This window comes from Phoca vitulina, unplaced genomic scaffold (genome assembly GCF_004348235.1).
Source record: "Phoca vitulina isolate PV1807 unplaced genomic scaffold, GSC_HSeal_1.0 scaffold32, whole genome shotgun sequence".
NCBI classification, from domain to species: domain Eukaryota; kingdom Metazoa; phylum Chordata; class Mammalia; order Carnivora; family Phocidae; genus Phoca; species Phoca vitulina.
In genome coordinates, this window is record NW_022589735.1 from 2202636 (window position 1) to 2219528 (window position 16893).

The 16893-nt window shown below is 40.3% G+C and overlaps 1 protein-coding gene across 2 annotated transcripts in view; it reads right to left on the reverse strand.

Annotated features, from left to right (window-relative positions):
- The window catches only part of KDM3B (lysine demethylase 3B), a 65729-nt gene that overhangs the window by 11667 nt on the left and 37169 nt on the right, over nucleotides 1-16893 (reverse strand). For both annotated transcript variants that reach the window (XM_032425152.1, XM_032425154.1), the window contains 6 exons: nucleotides 14924-15138; nucleotides 14053-14205; nucleotides 5940-6047; nucleotides 4200-4327; nucleotides 2798-3074; nucleotides 1352-1608 (listed from right to left, as the gene is read on the reverse strand). In XM_032425152.1, the coding sequence (XP_032281043.1) occupies nucleotides 1352-1608; nucleotides 2798-3074; nucleotides 4200-4327; nucleotides 5940-6047; nucleotides 14053-14205; nucleotides 14924-15138 (1138 nt within the window). The remainder of the gene's footprint in view (nucleotides 1-1351; nucleotides 1609-2797; nucleotides 3075-4199; nucleotides 4328-5939; nucleotides 6048-14052; nucleotides 14206-14923; nucleotides 15139-16893) is intronic.

A 16893-nucleotide genomic window follows, 5' to 3' on the forward strand; every position in this document is an offset into this window, starting at 1 on the left:
AACGATGACTGACCTCCAGAAAGGAAAACAGGTAGCTGGGAGACAACGATGGGAAGGAAACTTCTCACTCTATCATTTAAATTTTGTATCTTGTGAATTCCTTCATTCAGTAAATGCTTAACAAACACCTACTATGTATCAAACTGTGGCACTAGTGATTCAGAAGTGAATAAAAGTAAAAAAATCCTTTAAGGAGAGGTAAGACAGAAAAGAAATCAAACATGGTGATGAATGCTACGGAAAAAACATGAAGTGCCAGGAAGACAGTTATGGAGGAGAATGGGAGTGTGATGGACTTTAAAAAGGGTAATTTAAGAAGAAGGCTTACAGGATGTGACATTTCAGGAGGGAGGAGACGAAACTGATGATGAAGCAAGCCTGTGGTTACATGGGAAAGTTCGTTCCAGTTGGAAGAAAAGGACAAGTGCAAAGGCTCTAAGGAGGGAGGCTGCCTGGTCCTGTTCAGAGAACAAGAAGGTGGGGGTGGCCAGAACAGCATGCACAAGGAGAGTGGTAGCTGAAGCCAGGGAAGAGCGGGGAAGACACACGGATAGGGCTGGAGCCTTCCGGTCCACTGAAAGGACTCTGTTTACACTATGAGAAAAATAGGAAGCCCTCGAAGGACTTTAGGCAGAGCTGCCATAAATCATGGCAATGAGATCACTTATATTTTAAAAGACTCACTCTAGCTGCTGTGCTGACAACAGACTAGAGTGGAGAAGGGAAGAAATAAAGGGGACCTATAAGGAGTTTACTACAAACATGCAGGAAAAGGGAGGATGTTGGCTCAGACCAGATGGGAAGTGGTGGAGCTGATGAGAAATGGGTGGACTCTGAATCCATTTTAAAGATCAAACTGAGGATGTGCTGGCAGATTAGATATGACATGTGAGAGACGACTCCCAAGATTTCTGGCCAAGCAATGGGAAAAATGCAGATGCCCATGACCAAGAGAGGGAACTAAAGGAGAAGCAGGCTTATGGGCAGAAGAGGCAGGAATGTGGTCTTACACGCGTTAGGTTTGAGGTGTCTATTAGATATCCAAGAGAAGGGGGCATGGATGTACCGCCTAGGTTAAAAAAAAATTAATGCCCATTACTGTCAAGAAAATAGTGATTTCTGCTGACTGAAAGTTACAATGTCTCAATTTCTAGTGACTTCTTAACACGGCACAAAAAGTTCACGATTTAAAAGGATCCCAAACATTCCCCAAACTCAATGTAAAGAAAGATCTTGTCAGCTGGACAGACAATGTACAGAATACAAGTTACCCATATACACTCTAACCCACTTATCAGATCTCTGATGGCTCTTGACTGGAAAAAGCTAGAGTTGTAGAAAGGACACTTACTGCTGAGGATGTAGAGAAGACCGGGGGGAAGGGTATGCCGGTGTCCAAGGGGGTCTGAGGAAGCTTTCCGGGCCCGGAGTGAAGGAGGTCTCGCAGGCTAGAGCCTTCGGTTTTGTTGTTGGAGGCAGTGGGACCCAATAACAGACTGTTAAAAAGCTTTGGAGTCAACGGAGAGACCTTTGCAGTGGAGTTGAACGAGTCCAGCCCAAAGGGTGAATGAGACTCCTTACTGAGCACCGACCTCAGGGACCCTGCTTCTGTAAGGACATAACCGGGAATAGCATTAGGCATGATAAGGAACATCCAGCAGGCAAGTGACTCCTAAATATCAGCCAAGTGGTAAGGAGGAGAGACTTTCCCCTCCTTGCCCCGCAAGCTACATACGGTTTGTCTGGGTCAAGCCTGACCAGGTAGGACTATAGTAGGATCATGGCCAAGGAGAAGCTCTCCTACTTCTTTCCTTTCCCAGATCTGGATTTCAAACTTCCTCTTGTTCCCATCCATCTTTCATCTCCCTCGTTTGCTAAGACAGTGTTTCTGCAATGGGGTCTCCAGAACACTTGTACTGGAATCACCTAGAGTGATCACTAGAAATGGAGATTCTTTTTTTTTTTTATTTATTTTTATTTTTTTAAAGATTTTATTTATTTATTTGAGAGAGAGAGAGCATGAGAGGGGGGAGGGTCAGAGGGAGAAGCAGACTCCCTGCCGAGCAGGGAGCCCGATGCGGGACTCGATCCTGGGACTCCAGGATCATGACCTGAGCCGAAGGCAGTCGCTTAACCAACTGAGCCACCCAGGCGCCCTAGAAATGGAGACTCTTGATCGTTCTCTTAAGAGATTGTCATTTAATAGTTCTGGTGGGGCACAGGAATCTGCATTTTTAACAATTCCCCAGGTGACTCTTTGTGCCTACTGAAAATCAACCCTGGCTGCATAGCAGAACCACCTGGAAGCTTATTAAAAATCTATTGATTCTGACTAAAGAGGTCTGGGGTAGAGCCCAGGCATGTGCCTTTTAAAAAAAGCTCCACTGGGCGCCTGGGTGGCTCAGTTGGTTAAGCGACTGCCTTCAGCTCAGGTCATGATCCTGGAGTCCCGGGATCGAGTCCCACATCGGGCTCCCTGCTCGGCAGGGAGTCTGCTTCTCCCTCTGACCCTCCTCCCTCTCATGCTCTCTGTCTCTCATTCTCTCCCTCGCAAATAAATAAAATCTTAAAAAAAAAAAAAAAAATTAAAAAAAATAAAAATAAAAATAAAAATAAAAATAAAAAAAGCTCCACTTCTAGAAAGAAAATGAAAGAGATTCCCTCATTTTATGTGATTAGCAAGAGAAAGCAAGCAGCATGTTTCATAAATGTGGATGGTAATGTGTGAGTTTGAAGAATCCCGGAATAACTTGAGTGTTCCACCCACAGACAGGGCAGAGGCTTATGTTTATCTCACCTTTCGTTTCCTCTTTAGCCTTCTGAGTTGCTAAGTCTGCCAACCAGTGCAGGGCCGAAGAGGGGGGAGCTGTGTCAGGGCAAGGGGGCCTGATGGCTTTTAGCTCACTATTGCTATTTGAAGCTGAACTCTCTGCTTTCAGAGCCTCATCAGATCTGACGTCAGTGCTGTCGGCTCTCGGAACATGGTCGGTCTCTGATGTTACTGCTGCAGGTCCTCCTCCGCCTGAGAAGGTGCTTTCACTTCCAGAAGAGGCACTAGGGTTTATGCTAGGAAGCTAAGCACAGAAGGCCAACACGGTTAGAGTGCTATCCTTGCATAGGAAAAAAAAAACACATAGTAAGGGCTGCTGACACTGAAAAAGTCTAGGAAAACAACATGAAACTGTCCCATAAACTGCTATTTCATTCATTCATTCATTCACTCATTTACCATATATTTAAGGAGTCCTACAATGTGACAGAAACTATGCTTGGTTCTGTGGAAAGAATAGTGAACATAACAATAAATAATACAATATATTTTAAAATGTTATTAAACTATATTTATGTAGCATGCCTGAGGCTCAATTTCTGCAATGGCAAACAGGTGATTAGAACGTGACCTCATAAAGCTGTTCTGAGGATTAAATGAGATAGTATATGCCAAGAGCTCGGTATAGTGTTTGGCACACATAAATGCTCCATAAATGTTTATTGGTCTATTACTGAATTTTCCAGATGATTTGCTCTAATGTGCCGAGTCTACTGAAAATATATCTTGAGATTCATCAGCCTTAATTCCCGTGCCTCCTGCTGACCATATGTTAGTTGTGTTCTTGGAAAGCCCTCCAAATACAAGCAGGTGGGGGGGGTGTGTGTGCGTGTGCATGTGTGTTTTTAAAACAGCCTCTTGTTCAAAACAGTTACCATCGAACCGGAATGACCTCCACCTCTGACAGAGCAATGAGCAAACCACTGCCTCTCTGGAGGCCTGGCATTGTTTTCAGGGTAGAATGATCCCAGCTCAGCAGGCCAATCTTCATATTTCTGTCCTCAGTACCTAACATGACAAGGACAGGGACCATGCACACAGATAGGACTGCCTTCCTAGTAACATTTTCTATACTTCTTACCTACACAAGGACCCTGAAGTATAAATCTTGACAAGATGCAGAGAATTTCTTTGTGCTATTTATCAACCCAGCCTGAACTGGTTTTAAAGATGAAGAGAAACTCATACCAGGCAGAGGGAATTCAAATCCCTTGAGTAACTTTTTTGGGGCTCCCTCTAGAAACACTTCTCCATCCCCTAATTCCTCAGGTATCCTACAGTAACCTAGGACAACACAGGTGAAAATGGGGCATTTCCTGGTACTAAGAAGCGAAATTTCTCTCACTTATACCCACACATACCACTTTACCTGTGACATCCCATTGGTGACAGCAGGTCTCAATACAGATTTGTTCTGCCGACTAATACAAGGGCAGTTTGCTTTTATTCCCCACTTGCCCCGGGCAGCATGTACCATGTCTCCAATATTGTAAAGAGCTGGAAGAAAGACAGCAACAACAAAAGCCTCAGAACGTTTCATGTATTGTGCTAAGAATCTCATTTACATTATCTTCCTCAACCCTTACCACATTTCAATGAGCTTTTACCCTCAATTTTTTTTTGAAAAATATATTTTTTTTAATTAAAAAAAATTTTTTTTTTTACGATTTTATTTATTTGACAGAGAGAGAGAGAGTGCACAAGCAGGGGGAGTGGGAAAAGCAGGCTCCCTGCTGAGCAGAGGCTTGATCCCAGGACCCTGGGATCATGACCTGAGCCGAAGGTAGACACTTAACCGACTGAGCCACCTGGGCGCTCCTAAATTTATTTTTTAAGTAGGCTCCACACCCAGACCTCAAGACCCTGAGATTAAGAGTCACATGTTTTACTGACTAAACCAGCCAGGCACCCCTAAAGATTGTATTTTTTAAGTAATCACTACACCTAATATAGGGCTCAAACTCACAACCCCAAGATCAAGAGTCGCACACTGCACCGACTGAGCCAGCCAGGCGCCCCATACTCTCAATTTTTGATGATGAAACTGATACTCAGAGAAGTTTACGTCATTTGCTCAAGCACACATAGTTGGTAAATGGGAATACTAATAGTTTAACTGAGGTATACCTAGCTCTGAAGTTCTGTGCACTCTTAACTACTAAGCTACACTCCCTCTTCTAGTAAACATTAACAAGGTGACCTGCAGGAGAAACTCTAGGGTTAGATTCCTCAACGTTCGAGAGCATGTAAACATTTTGAATTGTATACTTGAGATTTATATGCTTTAAGTTATACCTAACTTAAACGTGGGGAAAAAACCAGACCAATGTAAACTTAATGTGAACATTTACAATCAATGCTTAGATCAGTAGGGAGCAGGCATCCTATCAGTGCACTGAGGGAACCCTTCTGCTTGGAAGCACTGGGGTATAAGGATCCAAAGAGTGCTCCTGCCAAAGCAGAGGAGAATACAGATAGTAGATTGACCATCTTCAATGTGTATGTGTTATCGGAAGTGTGGAAGCTGGAAACAGACTTATGGAGGAATCACTGAAGTAAGCTGGGACTGTGACATAAACACGACCATTCATTCCTACTGTTAAGCTGCCTTCTTCATGGATTCAAGAGGTCTGAGTAGCTTCAGCTGGATTTTTACAAACCTAAAATCAAAAGTCTTTCTGGAAACATGTGGGACTTTCTCTATTCTGATCCTGCCAACCACAGGAATGTAAAATGTTATGTAGAAAAGCAACCAACTTCTCTAACCAGAAAGATGAGGCAAAGTGTGTGCACTGGCTGCATAAAATCTAACCGATATCTAACGATTCAAACTGTCAGAAAAATCTGGGGAGGCGTAACAAAAATCAGGCCAAGATAAACCATTTCACCAGATTTTATGGTGTATGAATTATAACTCAATTAAATTAAAAACACTTTTTTCCCCACCAAAATTTTTTATTTTTAATATTTTAAAAAATGTTTATTTAAGTAATCTCTACACCCAATGTAGGGCTCAAACTCACAACCCCGAAATCAAGAGCCACCATTCCTCCAACTGAGCCAGCCAGGAGCCCCTCTTTCACCAAATTTAAAAAAGAACTCCCTTAACCTGTGCCAGGGATGATCTGTGTGGGCATGAGATTCTCTGGTTCATGGGACTGTCCCTTTGCACACTTCAACCAGGAGAAAACCTCTTCATCACCCATCTCTTCTGTCTCTGAAACAGAAATGAAATGACTTCATTTATTTTGCGAGGGTCACAAGATGTATCCTTCTTAGTGAGTCAGAGTTTCAGATCCTAAAGGCCAATTTTCTCATGGGCCAGAGAAGATAACATCTAACTTTTAAAAAATCTGGTTCATTGTTTTATTGTTATCTATTGTATATACATACAAAAAATTTAACAATTTAAAGTGTGCACTTCAATGAATTTTGACAAATGTATACAATTGTATAAACACTACCACCATCATGATATAGAACATTTCCATCTCTCTTCCTGATGTTCCCTCAAGTCCTTTGCTTGTGGTCAAAAGCCTTTTCTTAACCTCTGGCCACCACTGATCAACTTTCTAATACTAACGTTTTGCTTTTTCTAGAATTTCATATAACTGGAAGCATACAGTATATAGTCATTTGTGTTGGGTTTCTTTCAGATAGCATGATTTGAGATTTATACATATTGTTCATGTATCAGTAATTCATTCCTTTTTATGGCTGAGTACTTTTCCATGGTATGGATATACTTTAAAAAAACAACAACAAAAACCCCTCATTCAACAGCTGGTGAACAGTTGGATTGTTTCCAATTTGGGGCTATTATGAATAAAGTTGCTATAAACATCCAAGGACAATCTTTTATGTGGACACGCTTTCATTTCTCTCATAAATACCTAGAAGTGGAATGCTGGGTCATATGGTACGTTTATGTTTAAATTTGTAAGAAATGGCCATACAGGTTTTCCAAAGTGATGGTACCAATTTGCATTCCTACCAGCAATTTTAAGAGTTCTAGTTTCTCCACATCCTTCGCAACACTTGGTACTGTCAGTTTCTAAAATTCTAGCCTTCCAAGTGGATATTAGGGATTTTTCATTATGGTTTTAATTTTCCATTGATCTATCTTCTTTGATAAAGTATCTGTTCAAATCTTTTGCTCACTTAAAAATTGGGTTGTCTTCTTATTGAGTTATAAGAGGTCTTTACGGTGGATTCAAGTCCTTTAATAAATATGGGAGGCTTGCCTTTTGACTGTTTTTGAAGAGCAAAAACTTTCAAATTTGATAGTATTTTTTCTTTTGCTTTTTGTGTCCTATCTAAAAAATACTTATCCAACCCAAGGACACAAAGATCTTCTATTTCTTCCTTTTAGAGGTTTTTATAGTTTTCGCTTTTATGTTTAGGCCTATGATTTACTTAAGAGTTAACTTTTAATATATGGAGTGAGTAAAAATTAAGTTTGAGTATGAATACACAATTATTCCAGTACCATTTGTTGAAAGAACTATCTTTTCCCCACTGAATTATTGTGGCACCTTTGTCAACTAATCAATTGATTATATACGTGTGTATTATCTCTGTTCTATTGTATTACCACAGTGCCTTGATTCCTGTAGCTTTATAATAACTCTTAAAATGAAGTAGTTCAAATCCTCCAGCTGCCTTCTTTTTCAAAATTGTTTTGATTATTCTAGTCCTTTGAATTTCATATAAATTTTAGAACCAGCTTGTCAATTTCTACAAAAAGGTCTACTGGGATTTTGATTTGAATTACATGTAATAGATTAATTTGGAAGAAGTAACATCTTAGTACACAATCTTCTTTCCATGAATATGGCACATCTCTGCATTTATTTAGTCTTTTTTCATTTTTCTCAGCAATATGTTGCAGTTCTCAGTGTATGTGTTTTTTGCATTTTGACTAAATTTATCCCTACACAATTCATGTTTTTTTGATGCTACCATAAATAATACTGATTTAAAAATTCAAATTACTCATTGACACCATACAGAAATAGAATTGATTTTTGTTGTGTTGAGTTTGTCCTGCAATCTTGCTAAACTCATATTTTAGTTCTTATAGCTTTTTTGTAGATTTCTTGGGGTTTTCTTTTTTTTTTCTTTGAAGTTTCCCCCAGCCAAATAATCTCTACATCTGGGGTGCCTGGCTGGCTCAGTCGGTAGAACACATGACTCTTGAAGTTGACTTGGGTTGTGAGTGTAAGCCCCACAGCGGGTGTAGAGATTACCTAAAAACAAAATATTAAAAAAAAAAAAAAAAAAGACTACAAAGTTAAAAAAAGAACAAATCTCTACACCCAACATGGGGCATGAACGCATGACCCTGAGATCAAGAGTAACACCCTCTTCTGACTGGGCCAGCCAGGCACTCTACTTGGTATTTTCTATATAGATGATCATGTCACCAGGAAATAAAAAAACATTTTACTTTGTTCCAGTCTATATGCCTTTTTGGGGGAGGAGGGGTATGCTTTTATTTCTTCATGTGGACTACTAACTCCAGCTCAGTGCTGAATAGAAGTTATGAAAAGTAGACACCTTGCTTTGCTCCTGATCTCAGGGAGAAAAATTCAGTCTTTTGAATTATGTAAGATGTTCCTACCTATATCTATCTAGGTTCAGTGTTTTTCAACCTTTATTTATCACTCCCTCAAAGACCTTTTTAGACATTTTTTTTTTTTGTAATTATGCTACCCACCCCAAGAAAACTGAATACAAGATACACTGTGTATCTGTTTATTTGTCCCATTTTTTGCTACATTTTCCTCCGTCTTTTCAATTAACTGCTTTTATGATTTGATTTTGTCTCTACTTCTGGCTTATTTAGCTATATATACCTCTTAGTTATTGTTTGCTCTAGGGTTTGTAGTATCTCTAACTTAGCACAGTCTATCTTCAAATATCATACCACTCTCAGACACAGTGTGAGACCCTTATGAAACTATTCCTCCATTTCCCTCCCTTTCTTTTGTGCTGTTACTACGTATTTTAATTTTACATATATAATCAACCCCACATTACATTGCTACTTTTCCTTTAAACAGCTATCTTTTAAAAAGATTAAGAAAGTCTTTTATATGTACTCACATATTTATCACATAAGAAGTTTTTCATTCCTTTGTGTAAATCCGAATTCCCTTACTGTATCAATTGTTTTCCCCGAATAAAACTACCTTTGAGTGTGAATCTGCTGGGGATGATCTCTATCAGCTTTTCTTGGTCTGAAAAACTATTTCACTCTCATTTTTGAAAGATATTTTCAGTAGGTATGAATTTCAGGTTAAAAGGTTTGTTTTTAGGACTTGCAGATGTTCCATTGTCTTTGGGTAAACAGGGTTTCTGACAAGTTGGCTGTCATTCTTATCTTTGTTACTTTGTATATAATGTGTTGTATTTTTTTTTCCCTCCTGTGATTTTCAGATTTTCTCTTAATCACTGCTTTTAAGTAAGGTGGGTTATGATGTGCTTTGGGTGGTTTTCTTAATGCTTCTTCTGTTTGAGATTGTTGGATTTGTGGTTTTATAGCTTTTTCATCAAATTTGGAAAATTTATGGCTCTATTTGTTTAGGTATTTTTTGTATCTGCCTTCCCACTGTTTCTCTTTCTGGAACTCCCAACAATTATGTTTGGTAGACTGCCTGGTATTTCCTATACTTCAACAAGGCACTCTTCAATTTATAAAAGTTTAAGTCTTTCTTCTCTCTGTGCTTAGTGTTGGTTTTCTACTGTTATGCGTAACTTCAGCTTCTTCTGCAGTGTCTCATTTGCTATTATCCCACCTAGCGTAATTTTTTTTGAGGTATTTTTCATCCCTATATGATTCACTTGGGTCTCTTACGTATTTTGTTTCTCTACTCATCATGTTCATGTCTCCCTTTATGTCTTTCAATATACTTATATCATTTATAATAGCAGCTTTAAGGTCCTTTTACAGTAATTCTATCATCACTGTCATTTCTGGATTTGTTTCTATTGATGGTTTCTTTTCCCCAGATTATTGGTCATATTATCCTGCTTTTTTACATATCTGATTATGCTTTTATTTAAAAATTTTTTATTACTGAAGTATAGTTGACATATAATTGATATACTGAAGCAGTTTCAGGTTTACAACATAGTGATTTGACAATTCTATACATTACTCAATGCTCACCATGATAAATGTAGTTGCCATCTGTCACCATACAGTGTTACTACAACATTAATTACTATATTCCCTGTGCCATACTTTTCATCCCTGTGACTTATTTATTTTATCACTGGAACTCTGTACCTCTTAACCCCTCTCACCTATTTTGCTCACCTCCCACTGCTTCCCCTCAGGCAATCACTAGTCTGTTCTCTGCATTTATTTATGAGTTTACTTATTTGTTCATATTAGTTTTTATTTTTATTATTTAATTATTATTTTTTAGAGAGAGCAAGAGTGTGCGAGGGGGGTGGGGGGAGGGGCAAAGAGAGAGGGAGAGAGAATCTTTTTTTTTTTTTTTAAAGATTTTATTTATTTGATAGAGAGAGACATGGTGAGAGGGAACACAAGAAGGGGGAGTGGGACGGGGAGAAGCAGGCTTCCTGCAGAGCAGGGAGCCCGATGCAGGGCTCGACCCCAGACCCTTGGGATCATGGCCTGAGCCGAAGGCAGATGCTTAATGACTGAGCCACCCAGGCGCCTGAGAGGGAGAGAAAATCTTAAGCAGGCTCCAAGCCCAGCATAGAGCCTGACGTGGGGCACAATCTCATGATCCTGAGATCATGACCTGAGCTGAAATCAAGAGTTGGATGCTTAACTGACTGAACCACCCAGGCACCCCTTTATTATTTTTTAATTAAAAAATTTCTTCTTAGTCTCTACGCCCAATGTGGGGCTTGAACTCAGGTCCCCAAGATCAAGACTCGCACGCTCTACTGATTGAGCCAGCCAGGTGCCCCTGTTTTGTTTTTTAGATTCCACACATAAGTGAAAAATACGGTATCTGTCCTTCTCTTATTTCACTTAGTGCAATACCCTGTAAGTCCACCGATGTTGTTGCAAGTGGCAAGATGTCCTTCTTTTTTATGACAGAGTAGTATTTCATTGTGGGTATGTAGGTGTATATGTGTATACACCACCCCCCCTTCTTCTTTATCCATTCATCTACTGATGGACACTTGGGTTGCTTCCATATCTTGCCTATTGTAAATAGCAATGCAGTAAACATTGGGGTGCATCTTTTTGAATCAGTGTTTCCATTTTCTTTGGGTAAATACCCAGTAGTGGAATTACTAGATCACATTTACATGTTTAATTTTTTTGAGAGACCTCCATACTGTTTTCCACAGTGACTACACCAATTTACATTCCCACCAAGTGCATGGAGGGTTCCTTTTTCTCCATCCTCCCCAACACTAGTTATTTCTTGTCTTTTTGATATTAGCCATTCTGACACGTAGGATCTCATTGTGGTTTTGGTCTGCATTTACCTGATGAGAATAACGTGGAACATGTCTTCATGTGTCTGTTGGCCAGCCGTATGCCTTCTTTGAAAAAATGTCTATGCAGGTCCTCTGCCCATTTTTTAACCAGACAGGGTTTTTTTGAGTTAAGTTTTCTATATAGTTTGGATATTAACCCTTTATTGGATATATCACTTGCAAATATCTTCTTCCATTCAGAAGGCTGCCTTTTCGTTTTGTTGATGGAAGTTTCCTTTGCTGTGGAAAAGCTTTTTATTTTGGTATAGTCCCAATAGTTTATTTTTCTTTTGTTTCCCTTGCCTGAAAAGACATATCCTGAAAAATGTTGCTAAGGCCAGTGCCCAAGAGATTACTGCCTGTGTTTTCTTACAGGTGTTTTATGCTTTTGGGTCTCACATTATTAATACATTTTGAGTTTATTTTTCTGTATGGTGTAAGAGAGTGGTCTGGTTTCATTCCTTTGCAAGTAGCTGTCCAGTCTTCCCAGCACCATTTACCAAAGAGACTCATACCTGATTTTTCTTTTTCTTTTTTTTTTTCAAGTCAACTCTATCCCCAGTGTGGGGCTCAAACTCACGACCCTGAGATCAAGAGTTGCATGCTCTAGTGACTGAGCCAGCCAGGTGCCCCCTGATTATTCACAACCGAATGCAGAGTTTTTTGACTTTAATGCTTCAGAGTACTGGATTTTGTTGTAATCCTTTAAAGAGTGTTTGGTTTTAGTCTGGTGCATAGTTGAGTAGCCTGCAGATCAGTTTGATCCTTCCAAGGCTTGCTTTACACTGTGTTATCTCCAGAGCAGCCTTTATTCTGGGACTATATTAGTCCCACTGTCAAAGTATGACTCTTCTGGACTCTACCCAATATCTTTCCACTCTGGCTGGTAGCAATACAAATGGTAAGTTGTGGAAATTATTAAGTCAATTGCTTTCTGAAGGTTCCTTTTTGGGCCTCACAGAGTTTTACTTCGTATATGTGCAGATCACTATATAGCCAAAAACTGAGGTGACCTCTCTGCAGACCTCTGGTGTTCTCTCTGTGAAGCTCTAATGTCTTCAGCACACTGCCTTACTCTTCTCAGACTCTGATCTCTGTCTCAGCTCAGTGAGATTGCCAGACGGTTTAGTTGCTCTTCCCTCTACTGCAGCCTGGAAACTGCCTGCAGGCAGTAAACTGGTGAAATTGTAGGATTTGCCTTGGTTCTTCCCTGCTCTTAGAGATCACAGGCTCATACTGCCTGCTGTCCAATGTCTAAAACCGTGGTTTCATATATTTAGTCTGGTTTTCTTGTTTATGGCAGGAGGGCAATTCCTGTGGAAGTTAATCTTTCATGGGCAGAAGTGGAAGATCTAACAGCTACATAACACACAGTACGTAGTGGATGTCAGGCCCTGTGATAACCACTTTAAATACAATTATCTCATTTAATCCTCACAACAATACTGTGAGAGAAGTACTCATATTACCTTTGTTTTATAGGTAAGGAAATTGAGACTCTGAGGGATTAAGAAATTAGCCCAAGATACCACAGTTGGTGTAATAAGATGTGAAAGTAGGTTTCAAATCACAGTAGCATAAGCTCTAAACCACTGTGTTCCAATGGTTGCACAGAATCTCCAAATAAGGAGGTTAAGGGGCAAGAAAGTTTTCAGATAAGTAGTAAGATAAAGCAAGGACAAAAGGAAGCAAAGATCTGAATAGTCATTTTTCCAAAAATAAACCAATTAAGAGAGCCAATAAGCACATGAAAAGATGCTCAACACCATTAGTCATCAGGGAAATGCAAATCAAAATCACATAATGAGATAGGGAGTCCTTCCTAGCCACTATAATGGCTGTAACCAAAAAGGCAGACAGTAATAAGTGTTGGCAAAGGGGAAAAACTGGAACCCTTGTGCGTTGCTGGTGGGATTATAAAACGATGTAGCTACTTTGGAATACAATTCGACAGTTCCTGAAAGGGTTAAACACAGAACTGCCATATAGCCCATCAATTCCACTCTAAGCATATACTCGAAAGAATTGAAAACCTATGCTCACACAAAAAACCTGTACACAAATGTTCATAGTGGTACTTTTCATAATAGCTCAAAATGGAAACAACCTACATGTCCATCGACTACTGAATGGATGAACAAAATGTAGCATATCCATACAATGGATTATTATTTGGCAATACAAAAAAATGAGTTGATACATGCTATAACGTGGATGAAGCTTTAAAACAGTATGCTGAAGTGCAAGAGGTCAGTCAAAGAAGGCCAAATATTGTATGATTCCATTTACAGGACATGTACAGAACAGGTAAATCTACAGAGATGAGACAGTAAGTAGATTAATGGTTACCAAGGGCTGAGCAGAGGGAGAAATACAGTTACTGCTAATGCATACATCATTTCTTTTTGGAGCGACCACAGTGAAATCTGATAGTGGAAATAGTTGCACAACCTTGAGAATATACTAAAAACTTTTGAATTGTACATTTTAAAAGGGTGAATTATATCTCAATAAAAATGTTATTAAAAAAAAAAGAAAAACACAACAAGGGAAGGTGAAGAATAACCCTTCTTGGCTTCTTTTAGCCTACCCAGTTAGGTGGAATATTGGCAACTGTTAAGGCCTCACGATGCAACAAAAATGAGGGAAGCTAAGCAGTTCAAGAGGGGGCACAAACCCATTCTGGCTTCAAGTCCCATACCTCCAATGACAGGTTACCTTTAGAATTGAACAGGACAATATTTGCTCACCACTGCGTGGACGGCTTTTTCTGAGCCTGTAACAGTCAAGGCAGACCCCAAATCCACATTTGCGACAAACCCAGTGGATGTTGAAGAGAGTTGTTTCACATACGTCACACATCTCCCGTACACCACGCACTGCTCGCTTCCATGCCACTTTCTCTGGTGGAAAAGAGGAAGAGGAATATTGTTGACACTGATCATCGTGAGTAACAGCAAAAGATCCCAGATCCACTGACTGCTACGTGCACTGTTTTGTCCAGCAATAAAACTCAAAGATGTAAGAAGTTAGTGTTTCTATAAATGTTAAGAGAAAGAAAATGGATGGAATTGCTAATATTTCTGAACAAGTGTCAATGAAAATAAATGCCCCATGTTGTTACTTAAGATACTGTAAAAATTTTGATTTGGGGGAGTTTGAAGTAAGAGGATTCTTCACCTGAAACGTAGGGAGTAATTTCATAGTAGAATTTTCCTTGGGTACTTTATCCCGCAGACATGAAATATCATAAATGTCTGAATAATGGTGGGTTCTAGGTGTGAAACACGGTACCCAGTGGCACTTCATCTATTCACAAACCATGTAATATCACTAATACAAATTGGTTCAAAGGAAACTGAAAATATTCAGAGTGACCCAAACCCAGACAGGGATCAAGGAAGGAATAAAGTCTGCTGGATACAGTTAGGGCCTCAGCTACTTAGTCTGCTATAAAGAAAAGTCTTATCAGTCTTAATTCATCCAGAGAAAATGCCATCTGCCACTCTGCCACCCAAAACATTTCCACCCTATTTGACACAACACATTCCTCCTTTAAGCAACAGAAAATGAAAGTTCTCAAGCAGGAGTGCCTGGAAAACAAGCAAAAGGGTGTCTTACGGTGTGGCTCCACCATCATCATGGCCTCCTTCTCGGACATCACGAGCTGGCAGAACTGGTCCCCAACGTTGGCCAGGATGTACTTTGAGGTTTCTAGGTCTATCCCTTCTGCTAAGGAGGAAGAGGGAATCCACAGGTTCATGGCATCAGGGTCACTTTGCTGGGGACTCAGAAACCCCTCTACACGGAGTACCCCCTTCCGAGTGAAGATCAACCTGAGATGGGAAGGTAGATAGTCAAATACATGGTAAAAGGCAGCAGCCATGCAAACTAATACACATCGAAAACCCTAGGAGCTAGAAACATTAAAGGGACTTAAAAGCAATCAGTGTGCATTAAGAATTTTCACCCTGGAGGGCACCTGGCTGGCTCAGTTGGAAGGGCATCCAACTCTTGATGTTGGGGTTATAAGTTCAATCCCCAAACTGGGTGTAGACATACTTAAAAACAAAAAAACCCCAAAACATTTCCACCCTATTTGACCAACACAGTATGTATTCTCTGCACTAGCAGAAAGGCTTGTGAACAGTTAGTATGTCTGCGTTCTTTAAAAAGCTGTCCTCAGGGGATGCCTGGGTGGCTCAGTCAGTTAAGTGTCTGCCTTCAGCTCAAGTCATGATCCCAGGGTCCTGGGATTGAGCCCCGCATCAGGCTCCTTGCTCAGTGGGGAGCCTGCTTCTCCCTCTGCCTGCCGCTCCCCCTGCTTGCGCCCTGACAAATAAATAAATAAAATCTATTAAAAAAAAAAAAAAAGCTGTCCTTAGAAATGCCTTTCAGACTGTCCATCCTCCTGTCCCACCCGTGCACCCACACCACTGAACGTGACCAGAGGAAACCAGCCACGCTCAGTGTCATACTTGAAATTCGTATCTACCTATGTCAGGTAAGCCCTTCATGTTGCCTCCAAGTCACAAGTTTCCTGGTGCACACTCACGCTCCTAGATGCGTTTCAGATCCTCACCTCTTTTCTAACCTCTAGTATAATTCTCCCCATGAGGACCTTGCTATGTATTCCACTGAGAAAATACAAAGAGCCAGAACAGATGCCCCACAAGTTCCCTCCACCATACTACCAGGCCTTCCTGCAACTGGGCCCATGTTCCATCTGACCTGCTGCTGCTAGGAATGAACTAGTTCCCAGCCAAGACCTCTCTCTCCACCTACGCTCTACATCCTATCCTCTTGCATAGGCATCACACCACATATTCTCTTTTCTACATCATCTGTTTTCCTCCCTACTGAATCATTCTTGTAAACTTGCTAGCTCAAAAATCCTCTAAAACATTTCTATCTCAAAAATCCTCTCAATCCCACACCCTCCTGCATTTATTTGTTTTTAAGAGCAGCATTTCTTGAGAGTTGTCTATACTGACTGTCACCACTTCCTCTTTCCTTTAATTTTCTCTTCATCCAATCCTACCAGGCTTTCCCTCACCAACACACCAAAACTGTTTTTGACAAGGTCATTCCCCCCATTAAACCCAATGGTCACTTTCAGTCCTCATCTGACCTGACCCAATCCCCAGTATTTGCCACAGTTCATTATTCCTTCCTGGAAATACTTTCTTCACTTGCCTTCCAGGACACCTTACTGGCTTTTTCTTCTCAACCTCCTTTACTAGCTCCTCCTCACCTTTCCAGTCTCTCAATGTTGGAGAACACCAGGATTGATTGGTCCTAGGAATGCTCTCTTCTCTATCTACACCTGGACTCCTTCCATGATCTCAAGTAGACACAGAGCTTTATTTTTTTTTTTTTTAAGATTTTATTTATTTATTTGACAGAGAGAGAGAGAGAGAACACAAGCAGGAAGAATGGGAGAGGGAGAAGCAGGCTCCCCACCAAGCAGGGAGCCGGACATGGGGCTCAATCCCAGGACCCTGGGATCATGACCTGAGCTGAAGACAGACACTTAACCAACTGAGCCACATAGGCGTCCCGACACACAGCTTTAAATACCTGGTGATATT